This window comes from Mercurialis annua, linkage group LG1-X (assembly GCF_937616625.2).
Source record: "Mercurialis annua linkage group LG1-X, ddMerAnnu1.2, whole genome shotgun sequence".
Taxonomy (NCBI): domain Eukaryota; kingdom Viridiplantae; phylum Streptophyta; class Magnoliopsida; order Malpighiales; family Euphorbiaceae; genus Mercurialis; species Mercurialis annua.
Genome location: NC_065570.1, coordinates 68,009,427 through 68,033,702, shown reverse-complemented (window position 1 = coordinate 68,033,702; position 24,276 = coordinate 68,009,427). Strand labels below are relative to the sequence as shown.

Below are 24,276 nucleotides of genomic sequence, written 5' to 3'. Positions count from 1 at the left end.
AACAAAATAAATATCTTCATCACTGTGTTATCTTCATGTAGTTTCCCTTATGATTAAAATTGTTTGTTTTCCATCATAACTCTATTTACCCATCCCACCTCCACTGTTGCTGCCACTACCACGACCGCTTCTACCTCCATCGCCGCCACGGTTATTGCTCATGGTTTGGGTCTGTTTGAATTTCTCTAATGGCTAGGGTTGCAGAGGAGAGTGAGAGTGTGATTGTGGTGGCGAATGGCCAAAAAATAATTGATTTTTTTTTTATTTTTTTATTGTCAGAAAATTGACCTAAAAATAATAGCAATAATACACATTCAGGAAGATGGTGAAATTAGGTTTTGCCTATATTTAAAAAATAATTTGTTTTTTTTTTAATTTTTTTAATAATATATTTAATTAATTTATATTAAATAAAAAAATATTATTATTTTTTAAAATTTTAGGGAAGATGGTTTTTTTGTTATAGTTATAACATAAAGGACTATTTAAAAATTTGTTAAAATTTAAAATATTAGAAAAAAGGTCAATTTGATGTTTGAGGGTATAATTGAAATCAGTGGATTTTAATAATTCAAGGTGCAATTGAAATCGAAAGGTCATAATTTGGGTAAAATTGACGATTTTACAACGTGAGGGTGCAAACGAATTGGGGCTAAAAGGTGGGGTTTTTTTTCCAGAGGATTAGCCTTAAAATAATAGTATATTTTGCCACTACTTTATTATAGTATCATTTTTCAGCTAGATTTGGTCCTGCATTTGCTAAGCTTATTGATAAGAAGATTCAAAGATGGAGAGCTGCTTTCGCTGAAACTGCTAGTTTATCTGGTTGAAATTCACTTGTTATTAGGTATTTTCAAATTCAATGTGTTTATCCTTGATTTGTAGCCATATCCAATTAGCAATCAACAATCTTTTAGTAATTGTTCTGCATTTTTTAATTTGCTAGGCCTGAATCCAAACTGATTGATGACATTGTTGAGGATGTTTCTAAAAAATTAAATCTGTATCTCATCCTACAGTTTCAAGGGTTTGGTTGGAATTTACTCACCAATTGAGAAAATTGATGATATTCGAACTTTAGGAATTTGGAGAATGGGTGGTATGGGGAAAACAACACTTGCTGGAGTAGTATTTGATCACATCTCTTCACAGTTTGATGGCTGCTCCTTTCTTGCTAATGTTAGGGAGGAATCCGAAAGATATGGATTGTATCGACTACGGAAGGAAATGCTCTCGAAAATATTAGGAGAAGAAAATCTAAATGTAGATACTTATGATTTTAGAGCTGGTTTTGTTCAGACTAGACTTCATCGGATAAAAATTCTTATTGTTCTTGATGATGTGGATAACTTAGAGCAAATAGATTATATAGCAGGAGAGCATGAATGGTTTTGGACCAGGAAGTGGGATTATTGTAACAACTAGAGATCAAGATGTTCTTAAAGAGTGGAGTTGATGAAGTATATGAGGTCGAGGGATTGAATTACCATGAAGCTCTTCAACTCTTTAGTTTTCGTGCATTTAAACAAAACCAGCCAAGAGAAGATCATAGGAAGCTGTCAGAAAGAGTCGTATGTTATGCTAGTGGCAATCCACTGCTCTGAAAGTTTTGGGTCTTTTCTATATCGTAGAAATACGCGAGAGTGGGAAAATGCATTGAGTAAACTAGAGAGAATCCCTAATAAAGAGATCCAAAGTATGTTAAGGTTAAGCTATGACGGATTGGATGTTGAAGAGAAAGATATTTTCCTTGATATTGCATGTTTCTTCAAAGGGAAGGATATGGATTTTGTGAGCAGAGTACTAGATGGCCGGCTGTTGCTTCTCTGTTGACGTTGGATTGAATGTCCTTATTCAGAAGTCTCTTATAACTATTTCAAAATGTGGTTAGCAACCCTGGGGAAATGGAACAGAATTTTTTCAGATAAAAAATTATGTGCTCATCGGCTAAGATTTAAGTTTGTGTCTGAGAAGTATTGAGGAAAAAGATACATAATTTACATTGTAAACATGAAATGGTTATAGTGAAGCCACATTTACATTCTGCTCAAGGAAAGAAGCAGGACACTCTTATACATTGCTCAAAGTAAACAAATTTGGTGAGCTTACAGAGACAGGTACTCCTTTTTGATTCCATATCCGAAATCAATAGAATTTTTAAATTTGAGAAAAAGAACAAATAGTATAATTTTAACTGTTATTATTTGTAAAATTACTACCCTTTAAAATTTTTATGTTTTTATTTTTTTTCGTAATATTTATATTTAAATAAAATTACTAGTGATGTGTGTATTTTTTTAATCTACTACTAGTGTCTAAACTTTTTACTCCAAACAAATGCGAAAATAATTGATTTAATTACAAAGTTTAATAGGCCTTCATTCTTTTGCTGCACATATTTGCTTACACGTAAACTTCTCACAATCTGTCTTTAGTCTGTTGCCTTTTCCGCTTCTCAATGTTACAAATGAGACGCATGCATGCCTCAGTTTAGCATTAGATTAGAGAAGAGAAGTAAAATCAATAGAAGCAGACGTAATTATTACTTATGCATAGAAAATAGATTTGTAATAACAGCCAGTCTTGGAAATGTACATAACCCTTTCACTTTCCCTTCATTACATAGCCTTAACTCTTAAATGTAACCCTTCACATATGTGATTGTGAATGTTCAACACTCAAACGGAAAAAAACAATGGGATGTGAATGGTCAGAACCTAAACAAGAAGTTACAATGAAGCAAAGTTTGATTGATGAAGTTTTTTCTTGGTCTACTGATAACATTCTTGATGAACAACTCTTTAAAGACCAGGTCAGTTTCTTCTACATAACTTGTTTAATATTTTTTTCTGTGTAAAAACGGGAAATTTTAAGTTTTTCTTGCTAACCCTTTTTGCATGTTCATAGGTAGAGAAGATTCCTGAAAATTTTCTAGAAGTTGATGGCTATTTTAGGTCATTTGTTTATCCATTACTTGAAGAAACAAGGGCTCAACTTTCTTCAAGAATTGATACCAATATAGCAAGCGCACCTTATGCTCAAATTCTTACTACTAATGCACAAGTTGGGACAGATTTGTATGATGTAAAGGTTGATTATTGGAGAAACAGACTTGGTGTTAATGGAAAAGACCCTTATAAAACACTGCCTGGAGATGTCTTTGTTCTGACAGAGGCTAAGCCTGAAAATCTTTCTGATTTGAGATGGCTTGGAAAAGGATGGGGGGCTAAAATTGAAGGAAACAGTATTGGGTATGATGATGAAGATGCTGTAACTTGTCTTAGAGTCGAGGCTTTCAAAGAAAATCAAGTTCATCTTTTGTTGCACAAGAAATTATTTGTTGTTTTCTTGATGAATCTAAGGACACGTGAAAGAATTTGGAAATCACTGCAAATGGATGGGAATTATACTCTTATAAAGCAAATCTTGAACCCTTCTGTACAGGTAATTGACACTATACTATAGTACTGTTGTCTTCCCTTTGTAATAGAATTGATATGCCTGCCTTATGTATGTAAAAATGCAGATAAGAATGTCAAACATTTGTCTGAAAATTTAACTTTGAAGGAGTAGATATTGATAGATGTATTAGTTAATGTATCTCTATTTTTTGTTTCACTTTCTATATATGTTGATATTGTAAAAACTGAATATGTGTATAGAAGGATAGGCGCTATTCCTGTCAAAGAAATTGCAGTGGAGTTGAAGAGTTAATTAGGACTATATCATCTGATCAGCTGAATGAATCACAGAGAAAAGTGATTGTTGACATTCTTTGCAAACTGAAATGCAACCAGAGTTCAGCTGTACAACTTATACAAGGTCTACCAGGGACCGGGAAAACAAAAACTTTAAGTGTTTTGCTTTATATTCTCTTGAGAATGGAGTATAGGACTCTTATCTGTGCACCCGCAGATACTTCTATTAAAGAAGTGGTAGCTCATGTTTTAAAACTGGCAAAGACGTTATCATCATGTTCATTGGGTAGTATCGTTTATTTCCGGGATAATGGCGTGGTGCAAATTGAAGCGGATACAGAATATAAATATTTTAATCACCATGTCAAAGATCTGCGTGATTGTTTAAAAACAGTTTCCTTAGTATTTTGCACTGCCTCCACTTCATACATGCTGCATTCAGTGATAGAAGAGCCACTGAACTTGTTAATAATTGACGAAGCAGCACAACTCAAAGAATGCGAATCATTTATACCATTGCAATTGCCAGGAGTTAAGCATATAGTACTCTTTGGCGACCAGGGGCAACTGACAGAAAATGTTACTAGCAACGTAAGTAAATTTGATTGTTGTTTGGATTAATTTTTCGAAATAAGATACTTTGTGTTGATTTTCTATTATCTTTTTGTATTTTATATCTAGGTATCTGCTAAAGCTGGCATTGGAACAAGTTTATTTGAAAGGTTGTATTTGAATGGTTGTCCGAAGCATATCCTGAATATGCAGTATAGAATGCATCCACTCATTAGTTCTGTTATTAATTCAGTATTCTATGGTAGTCAAGTTCTGGATGCTCCAAATGTCAGAACGACACATTATGACAGACATTTCCTTCCGGACCCAATGTTTGGACCGTTTTCTTTTATCAATGTTTCTTGTGGAAATGAGGAGATGGATAGCTTGACATGTAGCTATAAAAACATGGCTGAAGTTGCTATTGTGATTAAAATTGTGCAAAAGTTGTTTAAAGCATGGAGCACATCAAAACAGAAACTCAGTGTTGGAATTGTTACTTTCTACACTGCACAAGCTGTTGCAATTAAGGAGAAAGTTGGAATGAAATACGAGAACCTTGAAGGATTTTCGCTGAAAGTGAATATGGTTGACGATTTAGCAGGTTCTGAGGAAGACATAATGATATTGACTACTGTAAGAACCAATTCTGGGGGATTACTTGGGTTTATTTCAAATCTTCAGAGAACCAATGTAGCTTTGACAAGAGCAAGGTATAATTTCTTCTTTAATATATATGTTTTGCAACATCTGATCTGATGATAAACATGCAAAACTTGACTACTTAGATGTTGACATTACAGATACAGCCTCTGGATTGTGGGAAAGGAAACTGCTCTTTCTGATAGCAACGCTGCTTGGAAATCTGTTGTCCAAGAAGCTAGGGATCGTAAATGTTTCTATGAGGCTGAACAAGATGATGAACTATCTGATACCGTGTTACAGATCAAGCAAGAGCTGGATCAGTTTGATGGTGTCCTAAATGGAGATAGTCTACTCTTCAAAAATGCCAGATGGAAGGTACCTGCTAAGCCGTCTTTGTAATTATCTCTGATGTGTTTTTTGTTTTATTAATCATAATGCAATATTGATGTTCTTATACTTTTCTCAAATGTTATTAGGTTTTTTTCAGTGAAAACTTCAAAAAATCATTTGAAAAGCTGAAGTCTTCTGAAATGCGGAAGTTGGTTTTGAATTTATTGCTGAGGCTTTCTTGTGGCTGGAGGCCGAAGAGGAGAAGTACAAAATTAATTTGTGACAACTTCTCACAGATGTTGAAGCAATTCAAGGTGAAGAATTTGTACATTATTTGCTCAAATGACGTTGTGAAAGACTCATTGTACTTCCAAGTGTTGAAAGTGTGGGACATACTGCCTCTAGAGGACATTCCTAAGCTGATTACACGTCTTGATTCTGTATTCCTATCATATACTGAGGCGTTCATTAGTCGTTGCAAGACAAAGTGTATGGAAGGGTATGCATATTCTGTTTTTCGTATAATATAAATATCAACAGAGTTTATGTATTTGTATTCATTTTAACCTTTTAATGATTTCTTCTTTTCTTTGAACACTAGGGATTTGGAAGTTCCAATGAGTTGGAACACTGAAGTCACTCGTTAATAGCGTTATAATTCAAGAACTTGTGATTCGGTTGAAAAAACCTTTGCTGATAGTCTTCTACTTGTGAAGTTCTACTCTTTGTCCAGTAATATAGTGGGCCACTTGGTTTCTGGCTGTGATGGAAATGAAATGGATTTTCCATTTGAATTAACTGATGAAGAAATGGAAATCATACGCTTTAGCAGAAGCTCATTTATACTTGCCAGATCAGGGACCGGGAAAACAACCGTTTTAATTATGAAGTTATTTCAGAAAGAGCAGCTTCATCATTTAGCTTCGGAGGGATTTCATGAAGTTGAACGCAATTCCAACAAAGAGACTGATGGATATACTTTGCGCCAAATGTTTGTTACAGTCAATGCTAGACTTTGTTATTCTGTTAGACAATATATTTCTCAGTTGAAAAGGTATGGCACTTAGACTATTGCTTGGTTCTATATTAATTTGAACACAAGAGCGAGAATAGATATTAAATTTTTGCATTTTTATGTTGATTACCAGATCAACCTGTAAAGGGACTTACTCAGGAGAAAATTCTAACTTCATGGAAGAAGATTTTGACGAAATGCTGGAATCTTCAGACATTCCAAGTTCTTTTGCTGATCTTTCACAAAGCTCATATCCTCTTGTCATAACTTTTAACAAATTTCTCATGATGCTGGATGGAACAATTGGTAGTTCATTTTTTGAGAGGTTCCCTGAATTAAGGAGACTTCGCCGGGATAAAAGGACGGCTTGTGAGTCCATGGTCCTAAAAACATTTATCAGATCAAAGGAAGTTAATTACGAAAAGTTTTGCTCATCTTACTGGCCCTATTTTAGTCCAATGAATACCAAGAAACTTGTCCCTTCTTCAGTTTTCTCAGAGATAATTTCTCATATCAAAGGAGGGTCGAGGATTGGGATCAATGATGATAGAATAAGTCGAGAAGATTATATAATATATTCTGAGCGGAGGTTATCTTTTTTCAGTGAAGAGGAAAGAGGTAGAATATATGATATTTTTCTTGAATATGAAAAGAAAAAGAAAAGAAATGGTGAGTTTGACATGTCTGATTTAGTAGCTGACCTTCATAAACGGTTTAGAGATGAAACATTTGAGGGTGAGAAAATTGACTTCGTGTACATAGATGAAGTGCAGGATTTGACAATGAGACAAATCTCTCTGTTCAAATATATATGCAGAAATTTTAAAGAAGGATTTGTTTTTTCAGGTGATACAGCTCAGACAATTGTAAGAGGAGTTGATTTTAGGTTTGAGGATATAAGAGCTCTTTTCTATAGAGAATTTTTGTGTGAGAGAAAAGAGAAAGGAAAAATTGCTGACCTATTTTATTTAAGCCAGAATTTTCGAACTCATGCCAGTGTCTTGAAGTTGGCTAACAGTGTTCTGGACCTGCTTTACCATTTCTTTCCCTCATCTGTTGATAAATTGAAACCTGAAACAAGTATTGTACATGGAGAACAACCAGTTTGGGTTCAGACAGAAGATGGGTTGAATGGGTTAAGAGCATCATTCAAAAGCAGCGGAAGCGTTTATAAAGGTTTCGGAGCAGAACAGGTTATCTTAGTTAGAGATGAAGATAATAAAAATGAAGTTTTTAACCTTGTAGGTAAGCAAGCACTTGTGTTGACAGTAATGGAGTGCAAAGGCTTGGAGTTTCAGGTGATTTTCTTTATCATTCATGCTTGAGATAGATTAGATTGTTGCTTAGTTTCTTTTCGCAGTTCACTGAATCTTTTTGCTTTCTTTAGGATGTTCTGCTATACAACCTTTTCAGTTCATCTCCTTTGAATGACGAGTGGGATATTGTTTATGGATATATGAAAGGCAAAGGTTTTCTCGAATTCCCTCATCATCTGAAATCCGTGCCCAGTTTCGATGAGGGAAAACACATAGCAATGTGTTCAGAATTAAAGCAATTGTATGTGGCCATTACTCGCACAAGGCGAAGGTTGTGGATTTTGGAGAATGGACAATGTCCTGTCCTTCGATATTGGGAGAAACTACAACTTGTCCACATTCGTGGATTGGATGGTGGATTTCTGGAGGAGATACAAGTAGCAAGCAGTCAAGAGGAGTGGAAAGCTCGTGGATTTAAGGTTGGTTTGGTGCTTTTAGCTAACAATAGTATTTTTATAGTGCCCAAATAATTACCTGCTGGAATTTCAGTGTTCTGGCTCTATGCCAAGGGTGAAAAAACGCAACTTCTAATGATTTCTGCTGTTATCTTGCAGTTCTTTTATCAGAAGAATTATGATAAGGCAAGATTCTGCTTCGAAAGGGCAGGTGAATCTTACTGGGAGAAATGGGCAAAAGCTGCATGTCTAAGACATAGTGCTGACCTTTTGTTGCATTCGGATCCCATAAGGGCACATAAGCATCTAACGCAGGCAGCTAAGATGTATCAATCCATCGGAAAGATTGAGTCTGCCGCACAATGTTTCTTTGAGTTAAAAGAGTATGAAAAAGCTGGTAAATGTCATCACTTGAATTACCTTAGATATTTAAATTTCTTATATATTCCTGAATAAACGCTTCAAATTTCAGTTTTTCTCAGTTTGATTGTTAATCTGCACTATTGCAGGCAAACTTTACTTGGAAAATTTTGGTGACTCTAAGTTGGAAGAGGCTGGTGAGTGTTTTCATCTTGCTGCTTGCTATGAAAGAGCAGCTGATATATATGCTAAATGCAACTTATATTCCAAGTGCTTATCTGTTTGTGCTGATGGGAAATTATTTCATTTGGGGTACCAATATATTGAAAACTGGAAATGCAGTAGTTTTCATCTTGATACCGAAGTTTGTCAGAGATTCTTTGAGAAAGGAGCAGTTTATTTAAAAAAGATAAAGGATTCTAAATCCATGATGAAATTTGTGAAAGCTTTTGAATCGGAGGAAGTAATGCGTACTTTCTTGATGAGTAAAGAATGCCTTGATGAACTTGTATCGTTGGAGAAAGAATGGGGAAATTTTTCTGAAGCTGCAAATGTAGCAAATATGAAAGGTGATGTTCTGCTGGAAGTTGATCTGCTATTGATGGCAAAACTATATGAAAGGGCATGCAAGCTGATCCTTGTCTATGTGCTTTATAACTCCGTTTGGGCACAACAGAGCAACGGTTGGCCCTTGAACAAGTTCGTGCTAAAGGATGAGCTTTTGACAAAAGCAAAAACATTTTCCAAGAAAGTTTCAAATGGCTTCTATGATTTTGTTTGCACCGAGGCAAACATTTTATCACATGAGGTATATTTGTTTCAGATAAATAAGTATTGGGATGATTCTTGGAAGAATGGAAGCATCAGAGGTAAGATGTTGTGTGTGCGGAAATTTCTTGATACATATTTATCTCCAAGTATGTCAAAGCAAATATTGGAGGATGATATGATAAAATTTACGCAAAGCAAAAAATCCTGGGAACATACTTCTGTTGCAAATATGACTTTTTACTGTGATTTCTGGTTAAAAGAGACAGATAAGATGCTACAGAATGTAGAGGGTGACAGCAAAGAAGATTCTCGCAGTGAATTCTGTATGAACTATTTTGGGGTCAGTAAACAGTTGAGGAATGGATGCAAGACTGTTTACCTTTTGCTATATCCAGATGCAGCATGGGTTCATGACATTAATCCTCGACATATTAAGAGAAATGAATATTCATCATGGATTGATGCTGACCAGTTTGTTAGTGCTGTGAAGCGATACTGGTCTTCGAAATTGTCTACATATGGTATTCAGTTCCTTGAAACGCTTGAAGCCCTTTACAAGTTTTCAGTTGATAATGCTTTGTCATTGTATTGCAAAACCGCAATTCTAATTCATATCTTCAAGGTTTCGAAGTTTCTCACAAAGTCTAAGTTCGTAAACCATAGAGAATACAGCGACATGCTTCAGAAATTCTTAGAAATTTCTATCAGAAACTTCTTTGACCATATTTATCTTCTGGATTTGGAAAACTCGATAACAGATGATATGTTATGCTTTAGAGAATCAGACACTTCAAGGAACTTTCAGAGGGATGTATCTAGAATGATCACTTCCAGGACTATGACCAGTAAAGAAACTGGAATTCTCATAACCGCTCTTTTTTCTGTGAAATTTCCATTTTCTTTGTATAAGCAGACTTTAGCAAGCTTCAAAGCTTGCTATACTACATCATGGAAAGTTTTTGTTGAGAATTTTAGAAATATAAGATCAGAGGTGACTGGTGACTGCAATGACGATACTGGCGAGCTGGCTTTGGTTCAGAAGTTCCACAAGGCTTTAGAAGATACTGATTTTGCTGATTTTTCACCAAGCTGTTACTTGTTTCTACTCGACCGTTTGCTAATTATGGTTTCTTTCTTGAAGGGATATTTCTTCACACCAAAATTTTTATTGGTTGAATGGCTTATCTCGAATGGATGGAATGTCAATCCAAATTTGAACTTTGTGTCTGGTGTGCAGCAGCCATTTCTTGAAGACATTGTTCATTTCATAGCTGGCATGGTTAAAAAGCTCCTTTATCACGAGCAAGACACCATAGAATGGATCAGAAAGCATAATCTCAATATGGACTGTTATCCAATTATTGTTTTGAGATTATTTGTCATACTATGTCTACTGTGCATCAACTTTGATGGTTTTTCTGATTTTATCTTTAATTTGCTGGAGAAACGAGAAATCACCTTGTTATTACCATGGAAGTTTTACGAGTCGCTAAGGAGGTTAAGGGAACATGGAAAAACAGAAGTAAAGATCGAAGTTGTTGCTGAAGCTCTAAAAAACATCGGAAACCCTCTGGTGATTGTGAATCTTGGAATAGAATTCTCAGTTTCTGATGCAATATTTTTGAACTTGAATGTTGAGCAACACAGAGGGAGTATTATGAAAGCCTTGCGGCCTGGATTGAACAGGAAACAGTCACGTGGCAGGCGCATTTTTTCGAATATAAATCACCAAGGGGAGCTGCAAACTTCAAGCTTTGATTCTGTAATGGAGAGGAATGCAGCTGAGACTCAGAGTGAAGAAGTCAGCAAAGGACAGCGGACTAATAGGCGCTTTTGGACAATGGTTGGATCGCTGGATTATGAAGGCATACACAGAAATAACTTTCAGATTGATGTTCTACCGCTCAAGGTACTGCTAACTGCAACTTTTAATGTGTCTGATATTAAATGAAAGGAATACCAAATTCTTTATTATCTTTTCTTTTGCCTTTTCAGAAAATCGTACTGGAATTTATTCTCTTAGTTACAAATTCTGTAATCCGTTGGTGCTGCCAGTGTTCTTGGCAAGACTGTGAAGTTCCTTATGAGCAGTTCGACAGTCTTCTTGATGAATTACAGCAGCTTTATTCTACACTTTGTTTAAGGTCAGTTTAAACTAAAGCTATTACATACACAGTTTATTTATGAGAAGGATTATCAGTTGTCTTTTAAAGTTCACTTTTACGGTTTTTCTCAACATCTTTCTAATTAGAAATGTAAAATAACAAATTATTGCTAATGAACTATTATATAAGATGCCAATATATCATACTTGTTAGTGTACGGTCTACATGCTTGAGAAAAAGAAAAACGGTTAATTCTATAATCAGCATGTACCATTTCTTTCTGTAATTCTAAGCTTCTTTATGAACAGTGAATTCTATTTTGAAGACGTTAAAGCGATTCAGAACATTGTAAAGAAATTGCAGCTTAGAAGGGAAAGGATCGAGCCTTTCGTGGAACGATGGCTGATGTGTGAAAGAAAATTAGAGGAAAATACAGATCCCGAAAGTCACAAAAATGGTGGTGCTGAAAAATGTAGCAGTGAAGTTGCAGTTTCATGTACTACCGGACAATGCAGCAGTGACAGGAGTGACAAAGAAGGTGGTGACCGTAGTGCTGATGAATATAGCAGTGAGCTTTAGGCTTCAGGAACTAGAGTAAATTAAATGTATAGCAGTGCCTTGTTTTCAAGTTAAAGGGCTAGTTTGCTGAATTTTGGAACTCATCTGAAAATGGAACTTGTGTCATAGTTTAGTAATTGAAAATGTTGGCATGTGGCTGTGTTTCGTGAGTCGTTGGATTAATATTTTCTATAGTTTTTGTGGGTTCGTCTTATAAATTTAAACTTTTAAATTATAGTAATAATATAAATTTAATATATCTTAGGAACAATATAATGAAAGCACAATGCGGTGTAGCCTAGTGAATAGGACACCCGTCATGTTTAAGTGAATTTGAGAGAATTTCAATCTTAAATAACATAACTTTTTCAACTAACTACAATCTTAAATTTAATATGTGCAGTGTTACCTCTACGGGTTATCTCTACGGGTTAGCTCAGTTGGTTCCAAATGTGGACCATAAACAAGGGGACTAAATTACATCGCAAGTTCGAATTCCATATTCCACAAAATGAAACTTGTTAAAAGCATTTGTGGATGAGTTATTAAAGGCACGTATTAAATGGAAAATTCGAACGATGAAATGCCGTAATTAGCCTCCCCGGATATTTATCCAGACAATTGGGCTCCGCCAGGTTCCCTCGTCACCCAAAGAAGAAAACATATGTACAGTATTGGAGGTCCAATCAACTGAGGTGTGAAATAGAACTAACATATCAATTGAATGTTAGTTGGTACAAAAATCACTTACCGATAGTTTGACTTAATTTATATACAAAATAGAACAAAATGAATTAATTGATGCCAGTATAATTGGTATTAAAATTGAAATTTAAGGAATTAAAACATACTCCCTCAATTCCAATAGTGTTTTCCACTTTGAGAATTTTTTTTTTCCAAAACTCTTGTTTACTTTTAACAAATAACTAACTTTTATACTCAATTTTTTTATATTACCCCTATTTAAAATCCACTAATGAGTAAATTAAAAATTAAATTGCAAGTGATCCCTATATTAAATAGGACTATGACAAGAAAAATAAGGAAATTTTTATAAAACCATTAAACAATATTGTAAAACTGTGTAATAAAGAGAAAGTGGACAACTCTATTAGGACGGAGTGAGTAGTTAATTAATGAGTTAATCCATTAAAGAAATAGGAAATGAGAGTTCAAATGTCATTAATGGTCAGTCTGAGTAACTGTGGCAGAAGCCGCCCAACTTGAAACATGCATTAATCAATGAAAAAGTTAGAATAAATACTCTACATTAATCAATGAAAAAGCTCTTCAACTCTTTAGTTTTCGTGCATTTAAACAAAACCAGCCAAGAGAAGATCATAGGAAGCTGTCAGAAAGAGTCGTATGTTATGCTAGTGGCAATCCACTGCTCTGAAAGTTTTGGGTCTTTTCTATATCGTAGAAATACGCGAGAGTGGGAAAATGCATTGAGTAAACTAGAGAGAATCCCTAATAAAGAGATCCAAAGTATGTTAAGGTTAAGCTATGACGGATTGGATGTTGAAGAGAAAGATATTTTCCTTGATATTGCATGTTTCTTCAAAGGGAAGGATATGGATTTTGTGAGCAGAGTACTAGATGGCCGGCTGTTGCTTCTCTGTTGACGTTGGATTGAATGTCCTTATTCAGAAGTCTCTTATAACTATTTCAAAATGTGGTTAGCAACCCTGGGGAAATGGAACAGAATTTTTTCAGATAAAAAATTATGTGCTCATCGGCTAAGATTTAAGTTTGTGTCTGAGAAGTATTGAGGAAAAAGATACATAATTTACATTGTAAACATGAAATGGTTATAGTGAAGCCACATTTACATTCTGCTCAAGGAAAGAAGCAGGACACTCTTATACATTGCTCAAAGTAAACAAATTTGGTGAGCTTACAGAGACAGGTACTCCTTTTTGATTCCATATCCGAAATCAATAGAATTTTTAAATTTGAGAAAAAGAACAAATAGTATAATTTTAACTGTTATTATTTGTAAAATTACTACCCTTTAAAATTTTTATGTTTTTATTTTTTTTCGTAATATTTATATTTAAATAAAATTACTAGTGATGTGTGTATTTTTTTAATCTACTACTAGTGTCTAAACTTTTTACTCCAAACAAATGCGAAAATAATTGATTTAATTACAAAGTTTAATAGGCCTTCATTCTTTTGCTGCACATATTTGCTTACACGTAAACTTCTCACAATCTGTCTTTAGTCTGTTGCCTTTTCCGCTTCTCAATGTTACAAATGAGACGCATGCATGCCTCAGTTTAGCATTAGATTAGAGAAGAGAAGTAAAATCAATAGAAGCAGACGTAATTATTACTTATGCATAGAAAATAGATTTGTAATAACAGCCAGTCTTGGAAATGTACATAACCCTTTCACTTTCCCTTCATTACATAGCCTTAACTCTTAAATGTAACCCTTCACATATGTGATTGTGAATGTTCAACACTCAAACGGAAAAAAACAATGGGATGTGAATGGTCAGAACCTAAACAAGAAGTTACAATGAAGCAAAGTTTGATTGATGAAGTTTTTTCTTGGTCTACTGATAACATTCTTGATGAACAACTCTTTAAAGACCAGGTCAGTTTCTTCTACATAACTTGTTTAATATTTTTTTCTGTGTAAAAACGGGAAATTTTAAGTTTTTCTTGCTAACCCTTTTTGCATGTTCATAGGTAGAGAAGATTCCTGAAAATTTTCTAGAAGTTGATGGCTATTTTAGGTCATTTGTTTATCCATTACTTGAAGAAACAAGGGCTCAACTTTCTTCAAGAATTGATACCAATATAGCAAGCGCACCTTATGCTCAAATTCTTACTACTAATGCACAAGTTGGGACAGATTTGTATGATGTAAAGGTTGATTATTGGAGAAACAGACTTGGTGTTAATGGAAAAGACCCTTATAAAACACTGCCTGGAGATGTCTTTGTTCTGACAGAGGCTAAGCCTGAAAATCTTTCTGATTTGAGATGGCTTGGAAAAGGATGGGGGGCTAAAATTGAAGGAAACAGTATTGGGTATGATGATGAAGATGCTGTAACTTGTCTTAGAGTCGAGGCTTTCAAAGAAAATCAAGTTCATCTTTTGTTGCACAAGAAATTATTTGTTGTTTTCTTGATGAATCTAAGGACACGTGAAAGAATTTGGAAATCACTGCAAATGGATGGGAATTATACTCTTATAAAGCAAATCTTGAACCCTTCTGTACAGGTAATTGACACTATACTATAGTACTGTTGTCTTCCCTTTGTAATAGAATTGATATGCCTGCCTTATGTATGTAAAAATGCAGATAAGAATGTCAAACATTTGTCTGAAAATTTAACTTTGAAGGAGTAGATATTGATAGATGTATTAGTTAATGTATCTCTATTTTTTGTTTCACTTTCTATATATGTTGATATTGTAAAAACTGAATATGTGTATAGAAGGATAGGCGCTATTCCTGTCAAAGAAATTGCAGTGGAGTTGAAGAGTTAATTAGGACTATATCATCTGATCAGCTGAATGAATCACAGAGAAAAGTGATTGTTGACATTCTTTGCAAACTGAAATGCAACCAGAGTTCAGCTGTACAACTTATACAAGGTCTACCAGGGACCGGGAAAACAAAAACTTTAAGTGTTTTGCTTTATATTCTCTTGAGAATGGAGTATAGGACTCTTATCTGTGCACCCGCAGATACTTCTATTAAAGAAGTGGTAGCTCATGTTTTAAAACTGGCAAAGACGTTATCATCATGTTCATTGGGTAGTATCGTTTATTTCCGGGATAATGGCGTGGTGCAAATTGAAGCGGATACAGAATATAAATATTTTAATCACCATGTCAAAGATCTGCGTGATTGTTTAAAAACAGTTTCCTTAGTATTTTGCACTGCCTCCACTTCATACATGCTGCATTCAGTGATAGAAGAGCCACTGAACTTGTTAATAATTGACGAAGCAGCACAACTCAAAGAATGCGAATCATTTATACCATTGCAATTGCCAGGAGTTAAGCATATAGTACTCTTTGGCGACCAGGGGCAACTGACAGAAAATGTTACTAGCAACGTAAGTAAATTTGATTGTTGTTTGGATTAATTTTTCGAAATAAGATACTTTGTGTTGATTTTCTATTATCTTTTTGTATTTTATATCTAGGTATCTGCTAAAGCTGGCATTGGAACAAGTTTATTTGAAAGGTTGTATTTGAATGGTTGTCCGAAGCATATCCTGAATATGCAGTATAGAATGCATCCACTCATTAGTTCTGTTATTAATTCAGTATTCTATGGTAGTCAAGTTCTGGATGCTCCAAATGTCAGAACGACACATTATGACAGACATTTCCTTCCGGACCCAATGTTTGGACCGTTTTCTTTTATCAATGTTTCTTGTGGAAATGAGGAGATGGATAGCTTGACATGTAGCTATAAAAACATGGCTGAAGTTGCTATTGTGATTAAAATTGTGCAAAAGTTGTTTAAAGCATGGAGCACATCAAAACAGAAACTCAGTGTTGGAATTGTTACTTTCTACACTGCACAAGCTGTTGCAATTAAGGAGAAAGTTGGAATGAAATACGAGAACCTTGAAGGATTTTCGCTGAAAGTGAATATGGTTGACGATTTAGCAGGTTCTGAGGAAGACATAATGATATTGACTACTGTAAGAACCAATTCTGGGGGATTACTTGGGTTTATTTCAAATCTTCAGAGAACCAATGTAGCTTTGACAAGAGCAAGGTATAATTTCTTCTTTAATATATATGTTTTGCAACATCTGATCTGATGATAAACATGCAAAACTTGACTACTTAGATGTTGACATTACAGATACAGCCTCTGGATTGTGGGAAAGGAAACTGCTCTTTCTGATAGCAACGCTGCTTGGAAATCTGTTGTCCAAGAAGCTAGGGATCGTAAATGTTTCTATGAGGCTGAACAAGATGATGAACTATCTGATACCGTGTTACAGATCAAGCAAGAGCTGGATCAGTTTGATGGTGTCCTAAATGGAGATAGTCTACTCTTCAAAAATGCCAGATGGAAGGTACCTGCTAAGCCGTCTTTGTAATTATCTCTGATGTGTTTTTTGTTTTATTAATCATAATGCAATATTGATGTTCTTATACTTTTCTCAAATGTTATTAGGTTTTTTTCAGTGAAAACTTCAAAAAATCATTTGAAAAGCTGAAGTCTTCTGAAATGCGGAAGTTGGTTTTGAATTTATTGCTGAGGCTTTCTTGTGGCTGGAGGCCGAAGAGGAGAAGTACAAAATTAATTTGTGACAACTTCTCACAGATGTTGAAGCAATTCAAGGTGAAGAATTTGTACATTATTTGCTCAAATGACGTTGTGAAAGACTCATTGTACTTCCAAGTGTTGAAAGTGTGGGACATACTGCCTCTAGAGGACATTCCTAAGCTGATTACACGTCTTGATTCTGTATTCCTATCATATACTGAGGCGTTCATTAGTCGTTGCAAGACAAAGTGTATGGAAGGGTATGCATATTCTGTTTTTCGTATAATATAAATATCAACAGAGTTTATGTATTTGTATTCATTTTAACCTTTTAATGATTTCTTCTTTTCTTTGAACACTAGGGATTTGGAAGTTCCAATGAGTTGGAACACTGAAGTCACTCGTTAATAGCGTTATAATTCAAGAACTTGTGATTCGGTTGAAAAAACCTTTGCTGATAGTCTTCTACTTGTGAAGTTCTACTCTTTGTCCAGTAATATAGTGGGCCACTTGGTTTCTGGCTGTGATGGAAATGAAATGGATTTTCCATTTGAATTAACTGATGAAGAAATGGAAATCATACGCTTTAGCAGAAGCTCATTTATACTTGCCAGATCAGGGACCGGGAAAACAACCGTTTTAATTATGAAGTTATTTCAGAAAGAGCAGCTTCATCATTTAGCTTCGGAGGGATTTCATGAAGTTGAACGCAATTCCAACAAAGAGACTGATGGATATACTTTGCGCCAAATGTTTGTTACAGTCAATGCTAGACTTTGTTATTCTGTTAGACAATATATTTCTCAGTTGAAAAGGTATGGCACTTAGACTATTGCTTGGTTCTATATTAATTTGAACACAAGAGCGAGAATAGATATTAAATTTTTGCATTTTTATGTTGATTACCAGATCAACCTGTAAAGGGACTTACTCAGGAGAAAATTCTAACTTCATGGAAGAAGATTTTGACGAAATGCTGGAATCTTCAGACATTCCAAGTTCTTTTGCTGATCTTTCACAAAGCTCATATCCTCTTGTCATAACTTTTAACAAATTTCTCATGATGCTGGATGGAACAATTGGTAGTTCATTTTTTGAGAGGTTCCCTGAATTAAGGAGACTTCGCCGGGATAAAAGGACGGCTTGTGAGTCCATGGTCCTAAAAACATTTATCAGATCAAAGGAAGTTAATTACGAAAAGTTTTGCTCATCTTACTGGCCCTATTTTAGTCCAATGAATACCAAGAAACTTGTCCCTTCTTCAGTTTTCTCAGAGATAATTTCTCATATCAAAGGAGGGTCGAGGATTGGGATCAATGATGATAGAATAAGTCGAGAAGATTATATAATATATTCTGAGCGGAGGTTATCTTTTTTCAGTGAAGAGGAAAGAGGTAGAATATATGATATTTTTCTTGAATATGAAAAGAAAAAGAAAAGAAATGGTGAGTTTGACATGTCTGATTTAGTAGCTGACCTTCATAAACGGTTTAGAGATGAAACATTTGAGGGTGAGAAAATTGACTTCGTGTACATAGATGAAGTGCAGGATTTGACAATGAGACAAATCTCTCTGTTCAAATATATATGCAGAAATTTTAAAGAAGGATTTGTTTTTTCAGGTGATACAGCTCAGACAATTGTAAGAGGAGTTGATTTTAGGTTTGAGGATATAAGAGCTCTTTTCTATAGAGAATTTTTGTGTGAGAGAAAAGAGAAAGGAAAAATTGCTGACCTATTTTATTTAAGCCAGAATTTTCGAACTCATGCCAGTGTCTTGAAGTTGGCTAACAGTGTTCTGGACCTGCTTTACCATTTCTTTCCCTCATCTGTTGATAAATTGAAACCTGAAACAAGTATTGTACATGGAGAACAACCAGTTTGGGTTCAGACAGAAGATGGGTTGAATGGGTTAAGAGCATCATTCAAAAGCAGCGGAAGCGTTTATAAAGGTTTCGGAGCAGAACAGGTTATCTTAGTTAGAGATGAAGATAATAAAAATGAAGTTTTTAACCTTGTAGGTAAGCAAGCACTTGTGTTGACAGTAATGGAGTGCAAAGGCTTGGAGTTTCAGGTGATTTTCTTTATCATTCATGCTTGAGATAGATTAGATTGTTGCTTAGTTTCTTTTCGCAGTTCACCGAATCTTTTTGCTTTCTTTAGGATGTTCTGCTATACAACCTTTTCAGTTCATCTCCTTTGAATGACGAGTGGGATATTGTTTATGGATATATGAAAGGCAAAGGTTTTCTCGAATTCCCTCATCATCTGAAATCCGTGCCCAGTTTCGATGAGGGAAAACACATAGCAATGTGTTCAGAATTAAAGCAATTGTATGTGGCCATTACTCGCACAAGGCGAAGGTTGTGGATTTTGGAGAATGGACAATGTCCTGTCCTTCGATATTGGGAGAAACTACAACTTGTCCACATTCGTGGATTGGATGGTGGATTTCTGGAGGAGATACAAGTAGCAAGCAGTCAAGAGGAGTGGAAAGCTCGTGGATTTAAGGTTGGTTTGGTGCTTTTAGCTAACAATAGTATTTTTATAGTGCCCAAATAATTACCTGCTGGAATTTCAGTGTTCTGGCTCTATGCCAAGGGTGAAAAAACGCAACTTCTAATGATTTCTGCTGTTATCTTGCAGTTCTTTTATCAGAAGAATTATGATAAGGCAAGATTCTGCTTCGAAAGGGCAGGTGAATCTTACTGGGAGAAATGGGCAAAAGCTGCATGTCTAAGACATAGTGCTGACCTTTTGTTGCATTCGGATCCCATAAGGGCACATAAGCATCTAACGCAGGCAGCTAAGATGTATCAATCCATCGGAAAGATTGAGTCTGCCGCACAATGTTTCTTTGAGTTAAAAGAGTATGAAAAAGCTGGTAAATGTCATCACTTGAATTACCTTAGATATTTAAATTTCTTATATATTCCTGAATAAACGCTTCAAATTTCAGTTTTTCTCAGTTTGATTGTTAATCTGCACTATTGCAGGCAAACTTTACTTGGAAAATTTTGGTGACTCTAAGTTGGAAGAGGCTGGTGAGTGTTTTCATCTTGCTGCTTGCTATGAAAGAGCAGCTGATATATATGCTAAATGCAACTTATATTCCAAGTGCTTATCTGTTTGTGCTGATGGGAAATTATTTCATTTGGGGTACCAATATATTGAAAACTGGAAATGCAGTAGTTTTCATCTTGATACCGAAGTTTGTCAGAGATTCTTTGAGAAAGGAGCAGTTTATTTAAAAAAGATAAAGGATTCTAAATCCATGATGAAATTTGTGAAAGCTTTTGAATCGGAGGAAGTAATGCGTACTTTCTTGATGAGTAAAGAATGCCTTGATGAACTTGTATCGTTGGAGAAAGAATGGGGAAATTTTTCTGAAGCTGCAAATGTAGCAAATATGAAAGGTGATGTTCTGCTGGAAGTTGATCTGCTATTGATGGCAAAACTATATGAAAGGGCATGCAAGCTGATCCTTGTCTATGTGCTTTATAACTCCGTTTGGGCACAACAGAGCAACGGTTGGCCCTTGAACAAGTTCGTGCTAAAGGATGAGCTTTTGACAAAAGCAAAAACATTTTCCAAGAAAGTTTCAAATGGCTTCTATGATTTTGTTTGCACCGAGGCAAACATTTTATCACATGAGGTATATTTGTTTCAGATAAATAAGTATTGGGATGATTCTTGGAAGAATGGAAGCATCAGAGGTAAGATGTTGTGTGTGCGGAAATTTCTTGATACATATTTATCTCCAAGTATGTCAAAGCAAATATTGGAGGATGATATGATAAAATTTACGCAAAGCAAAAAATCCTGGGAACATACTTCTGTTGCAAATATGACTTTTTACTGTGATTTCTGGTTAAAAGAGACAGATAAGATGCTACAGAATGTAGAGGGTGACAGCAAAGAAGATTCTCGCAGTGAATTCTGTATGAACTATTTTGGGGTCAGTAAACAGTTGAGGAATGGATGCAAGACTGTTTACCTTTTGCTATATCCAGATGCAGCATGGGTTCATGACATTAATCCTCGACATATTAAGAGAAATGAATATTCATCATGGATTGATGCTGACCAGTTTGTTAGTGCTGTGAAGCGATACTGGTCTTCGAAATTGTCTACATATGGTATTCAGTTCCTTGAAACGCTTGAAGCCCTTTACAAGTTTTCAGTTGATAATGCTTTGTCATTGTATTGCAAAACCGCAATTCTAATTCATATCTTCAAGGTTTCGAAGTTTCTCACAAAGTCTAAGTTCGTAAACCATAGAGAATACAGCGACATGCTTCAGAAATTCTTAGAAATTTCTATCAGAAACTTCTTTGACCATATTTATCTTCTGGATTTGGAAAACTCGATAACAGATGATATGTTATGCTTTAGAGAATCAGACACTTCAAGGAACTTTCAGAGGGATGTATCTAGAATGATCACTTCCAGGACTATGACCAGTAAAGAAACTGGAATTCTCATAACCGCTCTTTTTTCTGTGAAATTTCCATTTTCTTTGTATAAGCAGACTTTAGCAAGCTTCAAAGCTTGCTATACTACATCATGGAAAGTTTTTGTTGAGAATTTTAGAAATATAAGATCAGAGGTGACTGGTGACTGCAATGACGATACTGGCGAGCTGGCTTTGGTTCAGAAGTTCCACAAGGCTTTAGAAGATACTGATTTTGCTGATTTTTCACCAAGCTGTTACTTGTTTCTACTCGACCGTTTGCTAATTATGGTTTCTTTCTTGAAGGGATATTTCTTCACACCAAAATTTTTATTGGTTGAATGGCTTATCTCGAATGGATGGAATGTCAATCCAAATTTGAACTTTGTGTCTGGTGTGCAGCAGCCATTTCTTGAAGACATTGTTCATTTCATAGCTGGCATGGTTAAAAAGCTCCTTTATCACGAGCAAGACACCATAGAATGGATCAGAAAGCATAATCTCAATATGGACTGTTATCCAATTATTGTTTTGAGATTATTTGTCATACTATGTCTACTGTGCATCAACTTTGATGGTTTTTCTGATTTTATCTTTAATTTGCTGGAGAAACGAGAAATCACCTTGTTATTACCATGGAAGTTTTACGAGTCGCTAAGGAGGTTAAGGGAACATGGAAAAACAGAAGTAAAGATCGAAGTTGTTGCTGAAGCTCTAAAAAACATCGGAAACCCTCTGGTGATTGTGAATCTTGGAATAGAATTCTCAGTTTCTGATGCAATATTTTTGAACTTGAATGTTGAGCAACACAGAGGGAGTATTATGAAAGCCTTGCGGCCTGGATTGAACAGGAAACAGTCACGTGGCAGGCGCATTTTTTCGAATATAAATCACCAAGGGGAGCTGCAAACTTCAAGCTTTGATTCTGTAATGGAGAGGAATGCAGCTGAGACTCAGAGTGAAGAAGTCAGCAAAGGACAGCGGACTAATAGGCGCTTTTGGACAATGGTTGGATCGCTGGATTATGAAGGCATACACAGAAATAACTTTCAGATTGATGTTCTACCGCTCAAGGTACTGCTAACTGCAACTTTTAATGTGTCTGATATTAAATGAAAGGAATACCAAATTCTTTATTATCTTTTCTTTTGCCTTTTCAGAAAATCGTACTGGAATTTATTCTCTTAGTTACAAATTCTGTAATCCGTTGGTGCTGCCAGTGTTCTTGGCAAGACTGTGAAGTTCCTTATGAGCAGTTCGACAGTCTTCTTGATGAATTACAGCAGCTTTATTCTACACTTTGTTTAAGGTCAGTTTAAACTAAAGCTATTACATACACAGTTTATTTATGAGAAGGATTATCAGTTGTCTTTTAAAGTTCACTTTTACGGTTTTTCTCAACATCTTTCTAATTAGAAATGTAAAATAACAAATTATTGCTAATGAACTATTATATAAGATGCCAATATATCATACTTGTTAGTGTACGGTCTACATGCTTGAGAAAAAGAAAAACGGTTAATTCTATAATCAGCATGTACCATTTCTTTCTGTAATTCTAAGCTTCTTTATGAACAGTGAATTCTATTTTGAAGACGTTAAAGCGATTCAGAACATTGTAAAGAAATTGCAGCTTAGAAGGGAAAGGATCGAGCCTTTCGTGGAACGATGGCTGATGTGTGAAAGAAAATTAGAGGAAAATACAGATCCCGAAAGTCACAAAAATGGTGGTGCTGAAAAATGTAGCAGTGAAGTTGCAGTTTCATGTACTACCGGACAATGCAGCAGTGACAGGAGTGACAAAGAAGGTGGTGACCGTAGTGCTGATGAATATAGCAGTGAGCTTTAGGCTTCAGGAACTAGAGTAAATTAAATGTATAGCAGTGCCTCGTTTTCAAGTTAAAGGGCTAGTTTGCTGAATTTTGGAACTCATGTGAAAATGGAACTTGTGTCATAGTTTAGTAATTGAAAATGTTGGCATGTGGCTGTGTTTCGTGAGTCGTTGGATTAGTATTTTCTATAGTTTTTGTGGGTTCGTCTTATAAATTTAAACTTTTAAATTATAGTAATAATATAAATTTAATATATCTTAGGAACAATATAATGAAAGCACAATGCGGTGTAGGCCTAGGGGTGTAAATGAACCGAGCCGTTCGCGAGCAGCTCGGTGTTCGGCTCGATAAGAGCTCGGTTCATGTTCGTTCGTATTCTAAACGAACCGAGCTCGAACTTGATTTTATGTTCGTTAATATAAACGAGCCGAACATGAACATAGTGGTGTTCGGCTCGTTTATGTTCGCGAACAGCTCGAATAAGAGTTCATAAACAAGCTCGTGAACGAGCTCGCACTACTAGAAATCAGGCGTTTAGCGACGGATTTTTTCGTCGCTAAATGCCTAAAATCCGTCGCTAATTGATATTAGCGACGGATTACCGACGGACTCCGTCGGTGGATTTCTGGTCGCAAAATTTTTTACCGACAGAAAAAAAATTAGCGACGGATTTAAAAAAAATTAGCGACGGAATTTAGCGACGGATTTTAATCCTTCGCTAATTTTTTAAAATTAAAAAAAAAATTAATTAAAATTGGAAAATGAAATTTTATTTAATCAATAGCCCACCGTAACCCGCTCACCCGCGATATACCACACACTGTCACCCACCAACAATCCTCGCAATCGACCTAACTTCCCAGTAGGTCACCCATCATTGAATTGCTCCCATCAAAAGCTTTTTAACTTTGGAGTTTCCCCGCGCGCAGCTCCATCTTAACCAACTCAAACTCTTATTACATATGTATGTATATTATATTTAAATATAAC

General features: G+C 35.4%; 4 protein-coding genes across 8 annotated transcripts; all 4 read left to right on the top strand.

Moving 5' to 3' along the window:
• The first annotated feature begins 511 nt into the window (after nt 1-511).
• LOC126659983 (uncharacterized) lies at nt 512-5,909 on the top strand. Of its 4 annotated transcripts, XM_050353318.2 has the most exons (9): nt 512-659; nt 739-847; nt 947-2,812; nt 2,908-3,444; nt 3,663-4,289; nt 4,380-4,963; nt 5,054-5,270; nt 5,372-5,724; nt 5,827-5,909. In XM_050353318.2, exons 3-9 carry the CDS (start codon nt 2,696-2,698, stop codon nt 5,870-5,872), a joined length of 2,481 nt encoding a protein of 826 aa, XP_050209275.2. In that variant the 5' UTR covers nt 512-659; nt 739-847; nt 947-2,695; the 3' UTR covers nt 5,873-5,909. The 4 variants fall into 4 exon arrangements, with proteins under 4 accessions (XP_050209275.2, XP_050209281.2, XP_050209288.2 ...); XM_050353324.2 differs by having other exon boundaries at nt 512-847; nt 1,020-2,812; XM_050353331.2 differs by having other exon boundaries at nt 512-847; nt 3,666-4,289.
• LOC126660006 (uncharacterized) lies at nt 5,877-11,915 on the top strand. The gene is made up of 7 exons (XM_050353336.2): nt 5,877-6,279; nt 6,374-7,538; nt 7,628-7,975; nt 8,111-8,348; nt 8,461-10,991; nt 11,078-11,226; nt 11,496-11,915. Exons 1-7 carry the CDS (start codon nt 6,002-6,004, stop codon nt 11,764-11,766), a joined length of 4,980 nt encoding a protein of 1,659 aa, XP_050209293.1. The 5' UTR covers nt 5,877-6,001; the 3' UTR covers nt 11,767-11,915.
• A 1,119-nt stretch (nt 11,916-13,034) lies between these two features.
• On the top strand, nt 13,035-17,446 carry LOC126660014 (uncharacterized). Of its 2 annotated transcripts, none has more exons than XM_056104348.1 (7): nt 13,035-14,349; nt 14,445-14,981; nt 15,203-15,826; nt 15,917-16,500; nt 16,591-16,807; nt 16,909-17,261; nt 17,364-17,446. In XM_056104348.1, exons 1-7 carry the CDS (start codon nt 14,233-14,235, stop codon nt 17,407-17,409), a joined length of 2,478 nt encoding a protein of 825 aa, XP_055960323.1. In that variant the 5' UTR covers nt 13,035-14,232; the 3' UTR covers nt 17,410-17,446. The 2 variants fall into 2 exon arrangements, with proteins under 2 accessions (XP_055960323.1, XP_050209305.1); XM_050353348.2 differs by having other exon boundaries at nt 15,200-15,826.
• Nucleotides 17,414-23,452, top strand: LOC130015007 (uncharacterized). The gene is made up of 7 exons (XM_056104347.1): nt 17,414-17,816; nt 17,911-19,075; nt 19,165-19,512; nt 19,648-19,885; nt 19,998-22,528; nt 22,615-22,763; nt 23,033-23,452. Exons 1-7 carry the CDS (start codon nt 17,539-17,541, stop codon nt 23,301-23,303), a joined length of 4,980 nt encoding a protein of 1,659 aa, XP_055960322.1. The 5' UTR covers nt 17,414-17,538; the 3' UTR covers nt 23,304-23,452.
• Nucleotides 23,453-24,276: the final 824 nt, after the last annotated feature.

Coding starts and splice junctions, on each gene's coding strand:
- LOC126659983 (XM_050353318.2), top strand. CDS start 2,696: ATGGGATGTGAATGGTCAGAACCTAAACAAGAAGTTACAATGAAGCAA. Junction 4,964..5,053: donor GTAGCTTTGACAAGAGCAAG/GTATAATTTCTT, acceptor TTGACATTACAG/ATACAGCCTCTGGATTGTGG. Junction 5,725..5,826: donor AAGACAAAGTGTATGGAAGG/GTATGCATATTC, acceptor TTTGAACACTAG/GGATTTGGAAGTTCCAATGA.
- LOC130015007 (XM_056104347.1), top strand. CDS start 17,539: ATGGATTTTCCATTTGAATTAACTGATGAAGAAATGGAAATCATACGC. Junction 22,529..22,614: donor TTGATGTTCTACCGCTCAAG/GTACTGCTAACT, acceptor TTGCCTTTTCAG/AAAATCGTACTGGAATTTAT. Junction 22,764..23,032: donor TATTCTACACTTTGTTTAAG/GTCAGTTTAAAC, acceptor CTTTATGAACAG/TGAATTCTATTTTGAAGACG.
- LOC126660014 (XM_050353348.2), top strand. CDS start 14,233: ATGGGATGTGAATGGTCAGAACCTAAACAAGAAGTTACAATGAAGCAA. Junction 14,350..14,444: donor AACAACTCTTTAAAGACCAG/GTCAGTTTCTTC, acceptor GCATGTTCATAG/GTAGAGAAGATTCCTGAAAA. Junction 14,982..15,199: donor TCTTGAACCCTTCTGTACAG/GTAATTGACACT, acceptor ATATGTGTATAG/AAGGATAGGCGCTATTCCTG.
- LOC126660006 (XM_050353336.2), top strand. CDS start 6,002: ATGGATTTTCCATTTGAATTAACTGATGAAGAAATGGAAATCATACGC. Junction 6,280..6,373: donor TATATTTCTCAGTTGAAAAG/GTATGGCACTTA, acceptor GTTGATTACCAG/ATCAACCTGTAAAGGGACTT. Junction 11,227..11,495: donor TATTCTACACTTTGTTTAAG/GTCAGTTTAAAC, acceptor CTTTATGAACAG/TGAATTCTATTTTGAAGACG.